Raw genomic sequence first — 14,597 nt, forward strand, 5'->3', positions numbered from 1 at the left:
TAGGATTAGCAACAATTTCTTAATTAAGTTAGTTATTATTTAACATAAGACAACAATTACAAAAAGGTTGCATGGTCAATGACAAGGATTAAAAAAGAAACAATGAATAAAAATAAATTGATTAATTTTTAATGCTCACATTATCATCTATTTTTTATGTATTAAAGTATCATTTAAGAATTTAACACCAATAAAACATGGTAGGTGTATCCTAATCATACGACTAAAGATAACACGTGTAAAACTCCTAGTCGTGCTAAAATATTATAAGATTTTAAAAATTAGCAATAACATTTTAAAAAAATCGACAAGAGAGGAAAAAGGTATTAAGACATTTTCTAATTTCATTCAGCCTTAAACATTAAACATGTATGACAGTATGTTTTATGTTAGAAATATGTCTTGAATTTTTTATTTTCCCTATTTTGTTTTCTGTATTTCTGACTTAGTTCACCCATGACTTTTGTAGTCTAAGTTTTGTTATTTTAACAGGGAAATCACATGCTACATGACAAATATTTTCTGTTGAGACTAATTTCTTTTTGTTCAAACAAGCCATAGTTATTATGTTGTTAACTGGGTCATGGCATCTCAGTTCTTGTGTTTTCAATTGTATGATAAGATTAGATAACATACAAAAAATCATTATCAGTGTTTGATTATTGCAAGTAACTGTTTGATCAAATGTCAAGCCATAAATTCCGCTTGAAGTCAACTCTATGGTGCTAAACATAAAAAATGAGTGTTTAGTTTATTCATTTATGTTTAAGGTTTGATAACAAAGCACTTCTGACACCTGGATATGTTTGAGACTATGTGAAAGACACGAACTATGATATTAAAGTGTTATTTATTCTCTCATAATCTAATATTACTTTTGTTTCTTTCTCATTATGATGTTGAGAATGCCAAAGAGGATTTGAAACAACTAATTAAGTATTTTTAACATAATTCTTCGAACAAAAATAATACTTTAATATACAATTTTTTATATTTATTTGATACTATCTTTATTTTTAATTTTTTATTCTCTTTTTTTGAAAAAAAAAATTTACTCAACCATTTTATTTTTATATTATATATTAAATGAATGTAAAAATATATCACAATACCAAAAACCTATGCTAATAATTCAACCAAGAAACATTATAAGATTTCTTTAAACATATTTTTTTTTATCAAGTATTAGTCTCTCTTTTTTTCTTACACTGATCATCTTAACCCATCAAATATTGGTCACCACTTTGCTTGCACCATTGTGTTTTTTAGTGACTATCACTTTGAAACTTTCAATATATGATATCTAAATCCTAAGTCAAATAAGAAGACACAACAAACATTAAGAAAAACACAACCAACAGTTGAATATCCAATCATTATCTTCTTAAACTTTGCTGGCTGGTCACTACATGCATGCATATCACTAATGAAGCTATGATGGCATCATTATATATAATCACAACATGCTTTGGCTAAACACACAACTCCACACCAGTTACCAGCTTATCCTTGTCATAAATCTCTTCTCAACCAACCATGAAAATCCCTCCAAAAGGTTTTGTTTTAGGAGTTACACTTTGGGTGCTATTGTTCTCAAAACCTTGTCTCACAGTGTTCGTAAGCATTGATTGTGGATCCTCACAATCTTCCACTGATGAAAACAACATAAGATGGATTGGAGATGATGACTACATTCAGCATGGAGAGTCTCATCAGGTTTATCTTGGTTCTAACCCATTGAGCACTCTGAGGGTGTTCCCAGGTAGAAAAAAGAGTTGCTATTCCATCAGAGTTGGAAAAGGAGAAAAAATTCTTACTAGAGCAAGCTTTTACTATGGCAATTATGACGACAAATTCTCTCCACCAGTGTTTGATCTTCAGTTTGATGGAAACTACTGGGCCACTGTCAACAGCTCAAATTACTATTATGTTGATTATGAAGCAATATATGTAGCAAAGGGAAACTTCACCAGCATATGTGTTGCTCAAACAAAGCCTAACCAGTTTCCCTTCATATCATCCCTTGAAGTACGTAGCTTGGACCCCACAATGTACAGTCACGTTGATCCAAATCATGCATTGATTTTGCAATGGAGATATGCCTTTGGTGGAAATCAAACTATTAGGTATGAGGAATTACAATACTGATATACACACCTCTACTCAATAGTAGATTTATGAACTATGGTAAGTAGAAGTATATGTTATGGTATTTAAACTCAAATTTTGAATTTCCTCAGTCTATATAGTTTACAGAACGATTCCCTTATTCTAACTATAGTAAGTTTTGAAGCAAAATAAACAGACTTATAAATCCATTGTCTTATAAATCTATTATTTTAAAGTTGAGTTGGAATTGATATCAATATCTTATGTAAGTTAGTCTCGTGTCTCATTCCTTAAATAACTTTATGAACGCTAATGTCTGCTATTAGATCTGGTGTTTGACATTGTTATCGTTGCATCAACTGGAATATGCTAGGTACCCAGATGATGCTTTTGATCGAATATGGGCGCCATCATATGGTATAGGCCTTTCTGAAGTGAAAAGTGAGGCTTCAGGCATTGACAGTAACACAGCAGAAGATCATCCACCACAAGCTGCACTTGAAAATGCTGTTATTTCCTCAAGCACTACACAATACATGCAGTTCATCAATAGGCTGTCCACAGAGGAGCTTCCTATTTACATCACTTCTTACTTCTCAGAAGTGAATGAAAGTGCAGTTGGCAAAAGATCCATTCAGATGTACATAGACAACAAGCCCTTTTTAAGTCCAATAGTTCCTCCTTTTGGAAGTGTGAAAGAAGTGTTCATCACCAACATGACAGCTTCAGCCAAGACTTCATTTACTCTGCAAGCTTCAGACACCTCCACCCTTCCTCCTTTACTCAATGCTCTTGAAGTTTATACCTTAAGTGATACATTAACTGCAGGAACTGATAGCAGAGATGGTAAGTGTGTTCTGTTGTTACCAAAATATGTATATATCTCTATAGGGAGCACATAATTTGATAACTCTATCATGAGAAATGAGAATTATTGATACAAACCTAGTGGTTAAGATTAAACAAATGCTCATGACTTTTTAAAATGACTGTGACCATTATCTTCTATATACATGGTTGCTTGATACAAATTTCTTGTCTCATTCTTAGTCTCCACACAGTAAAAAAGATGTCACTTGATATGCCAAATATAGATAGATATATTCTACAAGTTACCATGAGTTATTTAACTTGGTGTTTTTTGTCTGTGTTTAGTGGAAGGTTTGTTACAACTGCAGTTGGCATTTGAAGTGCTTGTGGAGTGGAGTGGTGACCCTTGTCTTCCATATCCATATAACTGGGATTGGATACAATGCAACACTGATGTCAAACCTAGAGTGATTGCATTGTAGGTTGATATCCCTTCTTTCAACAATGTTTAGAAATCTTTTTACCAGAACAATATTTAGAAATTTTAAACAACATAACTGCTAACTTTCTTCTTTCTATATATATGATGGAAAAACATAGGTATCTTACTGGTTATAATCTGCGAGGCACACTTCCGGATTTCAGTTCCATGAATGCACTTGAAATCATGTGAGACACATAAAATTCAGAAAAGAATTTGTTCAATGTGTTACGATCAAACCTTGGCTTTCTATTGATCAATTAAACTTCTCTATGAATTGCAGTTATCTGCAAAACAATACCATAGAAGGCCCCATTCCTGATTTCCTTGGACTTCTGCCTAATCTCAAAACATTGTAAGTTTCATTGTTGTACACATTATGTTCCAACAAATGCATCGGTTTGAACTCTATACACTGAAAACTAAATTTTTCCAATTCTTTGGGCAGGAATTTGTCTAACAACAGGTTCAATGGTTCCATACCCACATCTCTAAAGAATAAAAGTATTGAACTAGTGTAAGTTGATTCTTTTATGCTTTTTTGATAGTGAGAAGAAACATTAGAATGTAACTTCTCTATGGTTTTTCAAACACATTTTTTCAAACAACTTTTCTGCCTTTTCATATATGGTAGTGTACATTTTCTGACTTCCATTTCCTAATTTCAGTACAACAAATAACTGCCTATTGGGAATGAAGTGTCAACCTCTAAGTGATACTCCAAGTAAGGTTCTTCCATCACCACCACCACCAGGACTTCAGTTTGTTTCAGGCGATGAAGCTTTGGGAAGTGGAGCTGAGAAAATTAACAATCTAAACATGGCATTGATAGTAGCTATGCAAACTCTGCTGTTACTAATTAATAGTGCTGCTGTGCACTTTTAGACCCATTCCCATGCATTGTTAGTATTAATATCTATTTAAGAAAATACTAAATCAGTGTTTATTGGAAATTTGTTTGAGTGTACTTTGTTTGTTATGAATATATTGTATCCTTTTGTCGTTATGAATGAAGAAACAAGATTGTTAATTTTACATCTTTTAATTGTAGAATTAAGAGTAGTGAAAGAACAATAATCCTTCTTATCAAGGGTGTTTTCATCAGGAGAATAATATATATATGTCAAATGGATGCAAGTCTAATTTCAATTTCATCAGCCTAATGAGTCTATCGAGGAGGGGATTCACCTACGAGACAAAACACTAATACTTTTTACCCAAAACTTTAAGACAATGGATTAATGAGTCTTTTATCTTTATAAGGTACTCTACTTTCTCATTTTTATCCAATATAAGACTTAGACTGACACTTAGATTCCCAACTTAGCCTTGTTTCTTGATTTCTGCAACTGCTAGCATTTGGTGCAATTAATTTTATTGCAACTGCTTCATTTGGTACTGCTGTTGCATTTTGAATTATAAGGACATAACAGATCATAAAAAATTCCTGAAACTGATTACTTTAACATTGAACATATGGACTTGGATTTTCTCATTTTTTAAACTAAAATGAATTTCCTTTGCTTTGTTTCATTTGGTAGAAATAGAGATGAAGAGAAAGTTCATTTGTATCAGATGACTTTTCTAGAAACTTAACTAAATAGGAAATCTATGGTCTTAACCGAAAACGAGCAGGTGCAGCGTGAATGTTTATTTGATTTATTCATAATTATATATATATATATATATATATATATATATATATATATATATATTTGATTAAAATTAAATCATGAGTGCGTCAATGAGTTGGATTCACGAGCTAAAAAATTAAAAGTCTTGACACTATGTATGCAGGCTTTTATAGTTTATATGCTAGTAAGTTTTTCCACTATCATAAACTTTCGTAGTCATAGTTATCTTAATTATAATTAGTGATAGTATTAATTTTTCATGTCAGCAATACATTAAAACAAAGAATTAAATAATATAATATAAGTTTTTTCATTCAATACTTTATTGCAATTAGAAAAAAATATTTTTTCTAATAGAAGTTTACTTTCAAATCGTTAAAAAATATTTTTCATTCAATACTTTATTGCAATTAGAAAAAAATAAATGATGGAGAATATCATGGTCAAGAACTTCAATCTTGAATTGTTGAATACAACATAAGAGAGATAATTTAAATACATTCTTATCTATTTTTAATAATTTACAAGTCTAAAATGCTTCAAAATATTGTTGATCATATTATTGTGAGATTACTGATACACAAAATGTTTATTTGTTTTATTTTTGCTACAAGATATACAGAAAAATCTTACAAGGGAAGCCATGTGGCCGAGGCTGTACTCATGTATGACTTTTAATGTAACTATTCTTCAAAGAACGAGGGTTAGAAGGTCCCGAATCACTCATAGGAACACCATCGTTTATGAAGTTCATAATTTCATCTGCTTCATCCATAGTGACCATTTAACTGCTTCAAGAAAATTATCATTTCGTCGCAGCGCAGTGATAAGATTAGTGTAGGTTTTCTTGTCGGGTTCGATTCCATTTTTTCTCATTTCCTTGATCAAACCTACAGCCTCTTCAACCATTCCTGCAATCCCATAAGCCTTGATCAATGTGTTATAGCTGCACAAATCAGGTCTGAGTCCACATTCTTTCAATTCTGTAAGCACGTTAGCTACTTCATCAATCCATCCTTGTTCTCCATAGATATTAATCATAGTGTTGTATGTGTAGTGGTCAGAGGCACAATTTGAGTCCTTCATCCTTTGCAGTACGGATCTAAATGTTTCCATTTGACCATTTTTCCCATAAGCATCAAGCATTGTATTGTATGCTTCAAGGGAAACTGAAAATCCATCAAATTCCATTTTCTGGACTGTCAATGACATGTTGTCGAAGTCTTTGTTTTTACCATATGCAGCTATGATTGTATTGTAAGTGATCACATCAACCAGGCCTTCTTTCTTAGCCATGAAGTACAGCCTTCGAACCTTCTTGAAAAGCTTGGCTTTCCCCAAGACATCAAGCATGACATTAAAGGTAATTGTGCTAGGCACAAATTCACGCTGTATCATCTCATCAAAAAGCCTAGAAAGCTCATCAACTGGCAGAGCCTGAGCACAGCAGTTTATGACACAATTATATAGTTCCTGGTCGAAATCCTCTCGATTTTTTGAGATTTTGTAGTATAAATCAGACAATTTATCCACCATGTTACATCTTTGATAAATACGCAGCATTTCACATAACAAAAACTTGTCTGGAACAATATCTGATCGCTCCTGAACAGCATCCAAAACTGCGCAAGCATCATTCAAAGATCCAGCTTTGACATACATCCTTACAACAATGCTGAAAGCAATCATATCCAATACAACTCCCGAAGACTTCAACTTCAGATACAACACTTCTGCGTCCTTGAAGAGGCCCATGACACTGTAAATGTCAATCATGGTGCACGCAATGTGCAAGTTTGGGTTGTCATCACATTTGCGCATTTGAGTGTATATCTTCACAGCATCCTCCAGCAAACCTGCCTCTTTGCCGGAGCAAATCAAAAGATGATAGAGGTTATCCTCATATCTAGGATCTCGCCACTTTTTGTCATTCAACACTTTCAAGGCATCATCCACCAACCGATGCTTCACATAAGCCATGACCAGAGTCGAACAAGAACTCTGGTTGACCAGCACATGCTGATAAAACACACCTTTGAGCAGATGTGGCACCTTATGAACCTTTCCTGCACTCTCATACACATGAAGCAGAGTACCAATTATAGAAGAATACTGGCATCCACACTCCACCATATCATCAAGGATCTCAACGACAGCTTCATCCTCTCCATATTTAGCTTCCAGCTTAATCAATGTAAACAAGTTGGAGGAACTGGGCTTGAACCCCAACTCTTTGAGCTCCTTATAATATCTCGTGGCATAGTCATAATTATCAGCTCTACCCCAACCTTCAATCATGGATCGGTAAGTAGTTTCATCCGGATCCAACTGTAAACTATGTTGCATCCTCATAAACAACCTCTGTGCAGAATCCATTTCACCAGCCTTACCATAACCAGTGATCATAGTATTGTAAGCAATAATATTAGCAGAAAACCCTGCCTCTTGCATTGCCTCCAACACTTTCTCAGCATCCTCCAATTTTCCTTGCTGGCTATAAGCATTCAGCATCACCAACCAATTCTCCAAATTCGGCACCACCTCGTCCTTCCTCATCAACTCGATCACGCCTAGGGCCTTCTCGTACAACCTGAAACGCGTGTAAATTGTTATCATTGAAGAATACGCAGACTCACAAACAATTCCAAACCCTCTCATTTGGGAAAACGCAAATTCCGCCTCCTCCACGTTCCATCCCTTCCGATAAAGACCCATGAGCATCCCAATGGTGGCAACATTGGGCGCCACTCCACAATCCAACATCATTTGGAACCACTTCGTCCCCAATTTCACCAGGTTCCGTTTGCAGCATGCGTATATAAGGGTGTTGAAGACATTGAAGCTCAATTCGGAACCGAAACTTACCTTCATTTCAGAAATCAGCTTCTCCGCGCCTTCCCAATCTCCTCTTCTGCTCAACACGCGAAGAATAACACTGTAAGCGCCGGCGTTGCGTTCCAGCTTCCCGGTTTCCCTCATCTTCTCGAAAAACGACAGCGTTTTGGCGTCGTCCTCCGCGTTCTCTTCCAGCCGTTTCAGAATGGCGTTGCACTGCGCCGTGCTCAGTTCGGAAGAGAAGTCCACGTCAGCATCGGGTGAGAGGAGTTTCGGGTGGTCTCGGCTTTGCTTCGGCGCTCGCTTCGAAACCCGAAGCTGAGGCTTGTAATTGACCTTTGCCTCGGGGACCGACACGCGCTTCTCGGCTTTAAACGGCGAGAAACTAAGTTGGAACCGAAGGCCACCGGAGAAAGGAAGAATCTGACATGAAGGTAGCGGTTGTAACCGCTGCTGCTGGAAGCACTTCTTCATTTTGCTTTCATCTTGTCATGTAGAATGTTATGTAATCATGTGTTGTGTGGTCGTGTAACCAAAAAAATATCATCCAAATCTACTCTTCTTAAAAGCACTTATTCATATCAATTTTGAGAACATGCTTTTCTTATTTACTCTATGGATAATATTCTAATTCTCCGCATAATAATTTAAACTAAAACTAATTATATTGAATTCGAGTGGGCCTTTTTCAGTGTATTAACTTTTATAATGTATTACTTTCACCTTTATTTTTAAATTGATTTTTTCATATTTTAAAACATCAACAATAAAAGTAGCATTGTATTCCAAATAAATTATTCAGTTTAAAAAATAATTTTTTTTAGGTTTAATTGCTTCCTTTGTCCCCAGTTTGGTTGAATTGTGTCAAATTCATCCTCATTTTTAAAAAAGTTTCATTGTCGTCCTCACGTGGTATAAAAGTGTCAATTGAATCCAAACATAGAAAAAATTTGTGTCAAAGTAGTCATTTTTCCTATATCTCTGTGTCTTCCTTTCATATGTCACTTCTCTGGAGCTATGAAAAGCCTTAAATTGGATAAGGTAAAATGAATATCTGTACTTGATTGTATGAAAGGAAGACACAGAGATATAGGAAAAATGACTACTTTGACACAAATTTTTTCTATGTTTGGATTCAATTGACACTTTTACACCACGTGAGGACGACAATGAAACTTTTACACCACGTGAGGACGACAATGAAACTTTTTTAAAAATGAGGATGAATTTGACACAATTCAACCAAACTGGGGACAAAGGAAGCAATTAAACCTTTTTTTTACTTTATAACATGGAATGATCAATAAGCTAAATATATATATAAAGGATAATGATACTTTCACAACATTTTTTTTCAACATTCTAACATCGTCTACGTGTCATTGTGTGATTGATCCAAAATTACTCCACAATCAATAATAATAATCATAAACACTAACATAGACCAATCACAAAATGACACGTAGATAATGTTAAAATATTGTAAAAAAAATGTTAGCAAAATATCATTATCCATGTATAAATATAGATGACAACCGATTGAATTAAGTAATATCTGTGTGTTTATTAGTCATTCAACCACAACAAAAAAATTCATAAAATAAATATTGATAAATACTTAAAAAATATATTTTATAAATTTTTAATATAAAATGTAAATAAAATTACTAAAAAAATATAAAATATAATATAAATTAAATTAAATATAAATTAAAATTAATTTAAAATGAATTTAACTTAATAAAATATAAATTACATTTTTAATTATATTTCTTACGTATCCATATTCGATTCATTTATAAAGAGATATTTTAATATCCGTTATTCACAGCTAACAAATATCCATGAATATAAATTATAGGAGATTTTATTTATGAATGAGATATATATTTTTGTTATTCTTTTATATATATATATATATATATATATATATATATATTAAAAAAAACGATCCATTTTTCTTTATTAAAACCAAAATATAAACTGATACATTATATAACTTATTTACATATTTAATATAATTTATTTTAAAAAATAATATTTATTTTTAAAATTAATTTAGAGTGTTTTTTTTTAATTTAGACCCAATTTCACATGGATTAAAAATAGTAAAATGCTTATTAATTTTTTTTTGGATTAAAATGCTTATATGGTCCTTATATTTGTATATGAATCTCAATTCAATTATCTTGTTTTAAGTTGTCTCAATTGGGTCCTCAATCTTGAAAAAAGTTTAACAAATAAACCCTTTTCGTTAAGTGGACATAAACAACCTTAATGGATGCTGATGTGATGTACAATAGACACAAGTTTAATTGGATGACGTGGAATTCAAGTTTAATTTATGACGTGTCATTGTTTAGTGCAGATTAGGGATTTTGAAACTACATATTTAAATATTTTGATACTACAGATTTAGGGATTTTGATATTGTAGATTTAGGGATTTTAAAACTATAGATTTAGGGGTTTTGAAACTGCAGATTTAGGGATTTCGAAAGAAGGATTTTGAAACACTATCAAAGAGATTTAGGGATTTCAAAAAAGAGATTTGGAACAAAAGACGAACACAATGTGGTAGGGATATCAAAACCTGGAGATTTCGAAACAATTAGGGAATGAAGGGATTATGAACACATAGGTGCACCGCCTTTCCTAAGGTTCTCCGTGCTCCAATTGCACTCCTCATTCGCATCTCCATCTCCAATTTGTGACCCATCTTCTTCTCAATCCACAAGGGGCAAAATCACCATTGATGAAGCTTGAAGCTCAAAGAGGAGAATGGAGAACTTCCTAACACCCCAAACAGCCTCCAAGAGCCTCTCTCAGTCGCTCTAGGTGAAGAATGAAGTGTAGGAGGAGAAGAATCCCCAAAACCTCGAGAGAACCATGCTTAAATAACCCATTTTGACATGTCAGTGTCACCACCGCTCAATGCTAGGGGCTCGACACTCAGCGCTATGCTATTTGGAATTCCACTGCTCAACCCCAGGCAGTTTTGACAAGATTCTAAAATTCAAGTTCTTGTGTGATTCCAAAGGCGACCAACTTGGATATTTGCTTCAAATTGATCTTTTATTGTCCCAAAACATGCTCCCTTGAGTTCTTGCTTGTTTTTCTTCACTAGAATTGCTTCTGTTCATTTATTTCACACACCAAAACAAAAAGATTAGAGATAAAAATAAGCATATATTAACTAAAACACAAGAAAACGTGATCATAAATTAAACCCAATTCCACATAATAAAATCGTCCACGTCACCATGTATATTGCGCACCACATCAACACCCATTGACGCCGTTTATGTTCACTTAGCAAAATGACTTATTTGTTATATATTTTCAAGATAGAGTATCCATTGAGACAACTTAAAATGAAAGGATCGAATTGAGATTCCTGTACAAATATGATAACCATAAAAGGGTTTTAACCAATTTGTTTAATCTTCTTAATTTCATAAAATAAAATATTGTATTTTCTAAATTATCATGAATCACAAACAATATATATATTTAAATACAAATAACAATAAATATATCTTCTGATTTAATTTTTTTATGATCTAATTATTGGTTCAGTCAATAAGAGATAATTTTTTTTAGAACAACCAAGATTAGAATTCTAAGCATAAATTATTGTAGAAAAACTGACAAAATCATGAACAAAATTTCTTGAGATGTAATCCTTAAGAACTTATCAACGGTGTATTGTAGAAGTCTCGCAGGATACAACAAGAAACCTAGGATATAAAGAAGATAAGAATAGAAAGAAAAATTAAGAAGATAATTTGAAGAATAAATTTTCATTTTGAGAGGATAAGATAAAACTTGATTTTGTGTTTTTTCGGAATATAAGAAATGCTGTCTTTATAGAGTGTAAACTTGGTAAAAAACTATTGTCACACTAATGAACCACACTAATGAACCACACTAATGAATAATAAAAACTGATAATTGACACTCATGAATTTTAATAAGAAAATAAAAACTATACACTTATGAATGTTAATGAAAAAATAAAAATCGTTGACCAATAATTAAAACTAAATTTTTTTTTGCAATTATTATTATTATTTTATAACATAAATTATGTGAAAGTTGAGTGATATATAAGAAAAAAATTACTCAAACTTTGAGTCTCAAATTTTATTTTATGTTGAAGGTGATATGATATTTCTTATATAAATAATTGGTATTATATAGGTAGTTAATCTTCTGAATCTATTCTAATAAAAAAAATTTCAACAGCAGAAGGTTTATCTTAGTTTACGAAAGTGGTTAAAAAAAATGAAGTTAAATGGTTAAATTGACACAGATAAACTAGTTAAAGAAATAAAGATTTGTACTAGTGGACATTTAATCCACCTACATTTACTGAAATTTAAGAAAGAGATTAGCTTTTCATTTTCAGTGAAAAATATGTCTAGGCTAAGCTAAAAATTCCTTTTCATTGAAATATTTTGATGCACACAGATCCTATTTTTAGTCTTTGGGAAGTTGATATGAATACAGAATAAATTATTTATAAAGGCTTGACAACAACGAAGAATCCATGACATGAGTTGCATAGATAAATATGTAGAGACAGACACATTTCAAGGATCTCCATCCCAAAGCTCTTCCAAGCTCTTGTAAGGTCCATTTTCTGATACAAAGTTTATTCCAGAAAACATCCTACGCTGTGGAATGTGCCTGAATTTCTGTGATTCCTCCTGCTTCAGTTCCCACTCAAATAACTCAATGTTCTCTTTCATTCTCTCCTTGTTGAAGCTTCTCACAATCGGACTTGCCCCTTCTTCGTATATCCATCTCAGTGCTATCTGTATCACCATGCATGTCATTGATTTCCTTCATTTCAACCATCAACTATTTTTGAATTGGAATAAAATTGGCCTCACAAAGATGAGAGATTTTTTATAACTTTTTCTGTGAAAGACATTTTTCTCATCCAGCCATACCAGAATTATTAAGAATAATCTAAACATGAGTCTAAGTTACATATGACAAAGTTATACAAGGGAAAGACCATAAACTCATTATCTTTGAAAACCAGATAAAACAATCATAACAATAACATAAAACTCAAAACATTGAAGTTTTGAGTTCAAAATAGTATCAATCCCTTATTCATCAGTGATATCTGGTTAGTGACTATCCACTTAGACTATTTATGACAACAACAAAACACAATAATACCACCACAATAACAATGATCTCTTGGTTATTTTGCTTTATCTAAATTTAGAACTTCATGGTCACAAAATTAGAGCTGTAATGTGGTGACAGTTTAAGTCTGATATAGTAAGAGAACCTGAGCGATGGTCTTCTGTCTTGCAGAAGCGATTTCCTTAAGGATTGGGCTCTCCATAACTGCATTTGTACCATAAACACTATTGTAAGATCCCAGTGGTGACCATGCACACACATGAATTCCTTTCTGTTTGCAAAATTCTGTGAGTTTACCCTGCTGCCATGAGGGACTCATTTCCACCTAAAACCAATGGAAGGAAGGAATCACCAACATCAACAAGTGTTTCATCACTGTTTAAATGTCAATCTGCATGTAGTTGCTAAATCTTCATACCTGATTGACAGCAGGAGGAATGGTTGCATTTTCCAAGAGCTGGTTGAGCTTTTTTATGCCAAAGTTGCTGACACCAACAGACTTTGCTAAGCCTAATCTGCAACACTCTTCCATAGCTTCCCATATTCCTTTCATGTCAAAGGAGGGCATCACATTCTCCTTTAACATATCAGCTGGCCCTCTGGCTTCAGGTTTCAACCTCAGTGGCCAATGAATCAAATACAGATCTACATACTCCAACCCCAACTTCCTAAGCAGGGAAATTTACATAACATGCAACAGGAGAAACAAAACTTTATATGAGGATGATCATATAAGCTTTAACTAGTATATTGTAACAATTTAAACAATAATTTTCAGATGCAAAAATCAAAAAGTGAAGTTTTTATAGATATTGGAGCCAAATGAGTAGTCAAAGCTCCTGTGTACTTACTGCAGTGAGGTCTTGAGAGCTGGAAGAACAAGGTCAGGGTGAGAATCAGATGGCAATAGTTTTGAAGTGATGAATACTTCATCTCTGCTCTTTACAAGGCCTAGCTCAAAAGCCTTATCCACAGCTTTTCCTAGAGGCTCCTCACTTCCATAAAAAGTAGCAGTGTCAAAGTGTCTGTAGCCGACCTCAATGGCATCAAGAAGTATGGAGATGAGAGTTTCATGTGGTGGAAGAGGAAAAGATGCGGTTCCAAGGCCTATGGCTGGCATCTTTTTCCCTGAGTTTAGTATCACTTCTGGGATTTTTTTTGCTTCCATATTTTCTGTTGGGTTTGATGTGTTTTGAAATGTTGTTATATAACATAAAAGTGATAATTCTAAGTCTTTCGAAGAAAACTAGAATTATCAACTTGGGATGAACTGTTCCACATAAATACAAACACATGGAAATATCATGGCCACATATTAACTTATGTTTAATCTTTGTTTTTTTGTTTGGAGAAAACTTCATTTCTTATTTTTGATGTTTCTTGATCGTCAAAATCCAAACTTTAATTTTGTTCTTGTTTTAATTTACGTTGCTTATCCTGCTATTAAATTTCAAACTGTTACGCATGAAGGAGTTTGTAATAAGTATTTCTCATGACAGTTGTATATAACCTTTACTAAATACGTGTTACAAAACTTTAACTAAACCTTAACATGTAACCAAT

The 14,597-nt window shown here is 33.1% G+C and overlaps 3 protein-coding genes across 3 annotated transcripts; 1 reads left to right on the top strand and 2 right to left on the bottom strand.

Annotated features, from left to right (window-relative positions):
* The first annotated feature begins 1,536 nt into the window (after window positions 1-1,536).
* LOC108344025 (uncharacterized protein At1g24485) lies at window positions 1,537-3,011 on the top strand. Its single transcript, XM_052867921.1, has 2 exons — window positions 1,537-2,126; window positions 2,483-3,011. The coding sequence occupies exons 1-2, from the start codon at window positions 1,537-1,539 to the stop codon at window positions 3,009-3,011; spliced, it is 1,119 nt and encodes a 372-aa protein (XP_052723881.1).
* A 2,485-nt stretch (window positions 3,012-5,496) lies between these two features.
* Window positions 5,497-8,432, bottom strand: LOC108346080 (pentatricopeptide repeat-containing protein At4g30825, chloroplastic). The gene has a single exon (XM_017585034.2). The coding sequence runs from the start codon at window positions 8,341-8,343 to the stop codon at window positions 5,785-5,787; it is 2,559 nt and encodes an 852-aa protein (XP_017440523.1). The 5' UTR covers window positions 8,344-8,432; the 3' UTR covers window positions 5,497-5,784.
* Window positions 8,433-12,297: 3,865 nt separating this feature from the next.
* LOC108344965 (methylecgonone reductase) lies at window positions 12,298-14,237 on the bottom strand. The gene is made up of 4 exons (XM_017583510.2): window positions 13,886-14,237; window positions 13,453-13,702; window positions 13,180-13,359; window positions 12,298-12,688 (listed from the first exon to the last, which is right to left on the bottom strand). The coding sequence occupies exons 1-4, from the start codon at window positions 14,200-14,202 to the stop codon at window positions 12,464-12,466; spliced, it is 972 nt and encodes a 323-aa protein (XP_017438999.1). The 5' UTR covers window positions 14,203-14,237; the 3' UTR covers window positions 12,298-12,463.
* Between the last annotated feature and the right edge of the window lie 360 nt (window positions 14,238-14,597).

The sequence above is a fragment of the Vigna angularis genome, chromosome 8, assembly GCF_016808095.1.
Source record: "Vigna angularis cultivar LongXiaoDou No.4 chromosome 8, ASM1680809v1, whole genome shotgun sequence".
Taxonomy (NCBI): domain Eukaryota; kingdom Viridiplantae; phylum Streptophyta; class Magnoliopsida; order Fabales; family Fabaceae; genus Vigna; species Vigna angularis.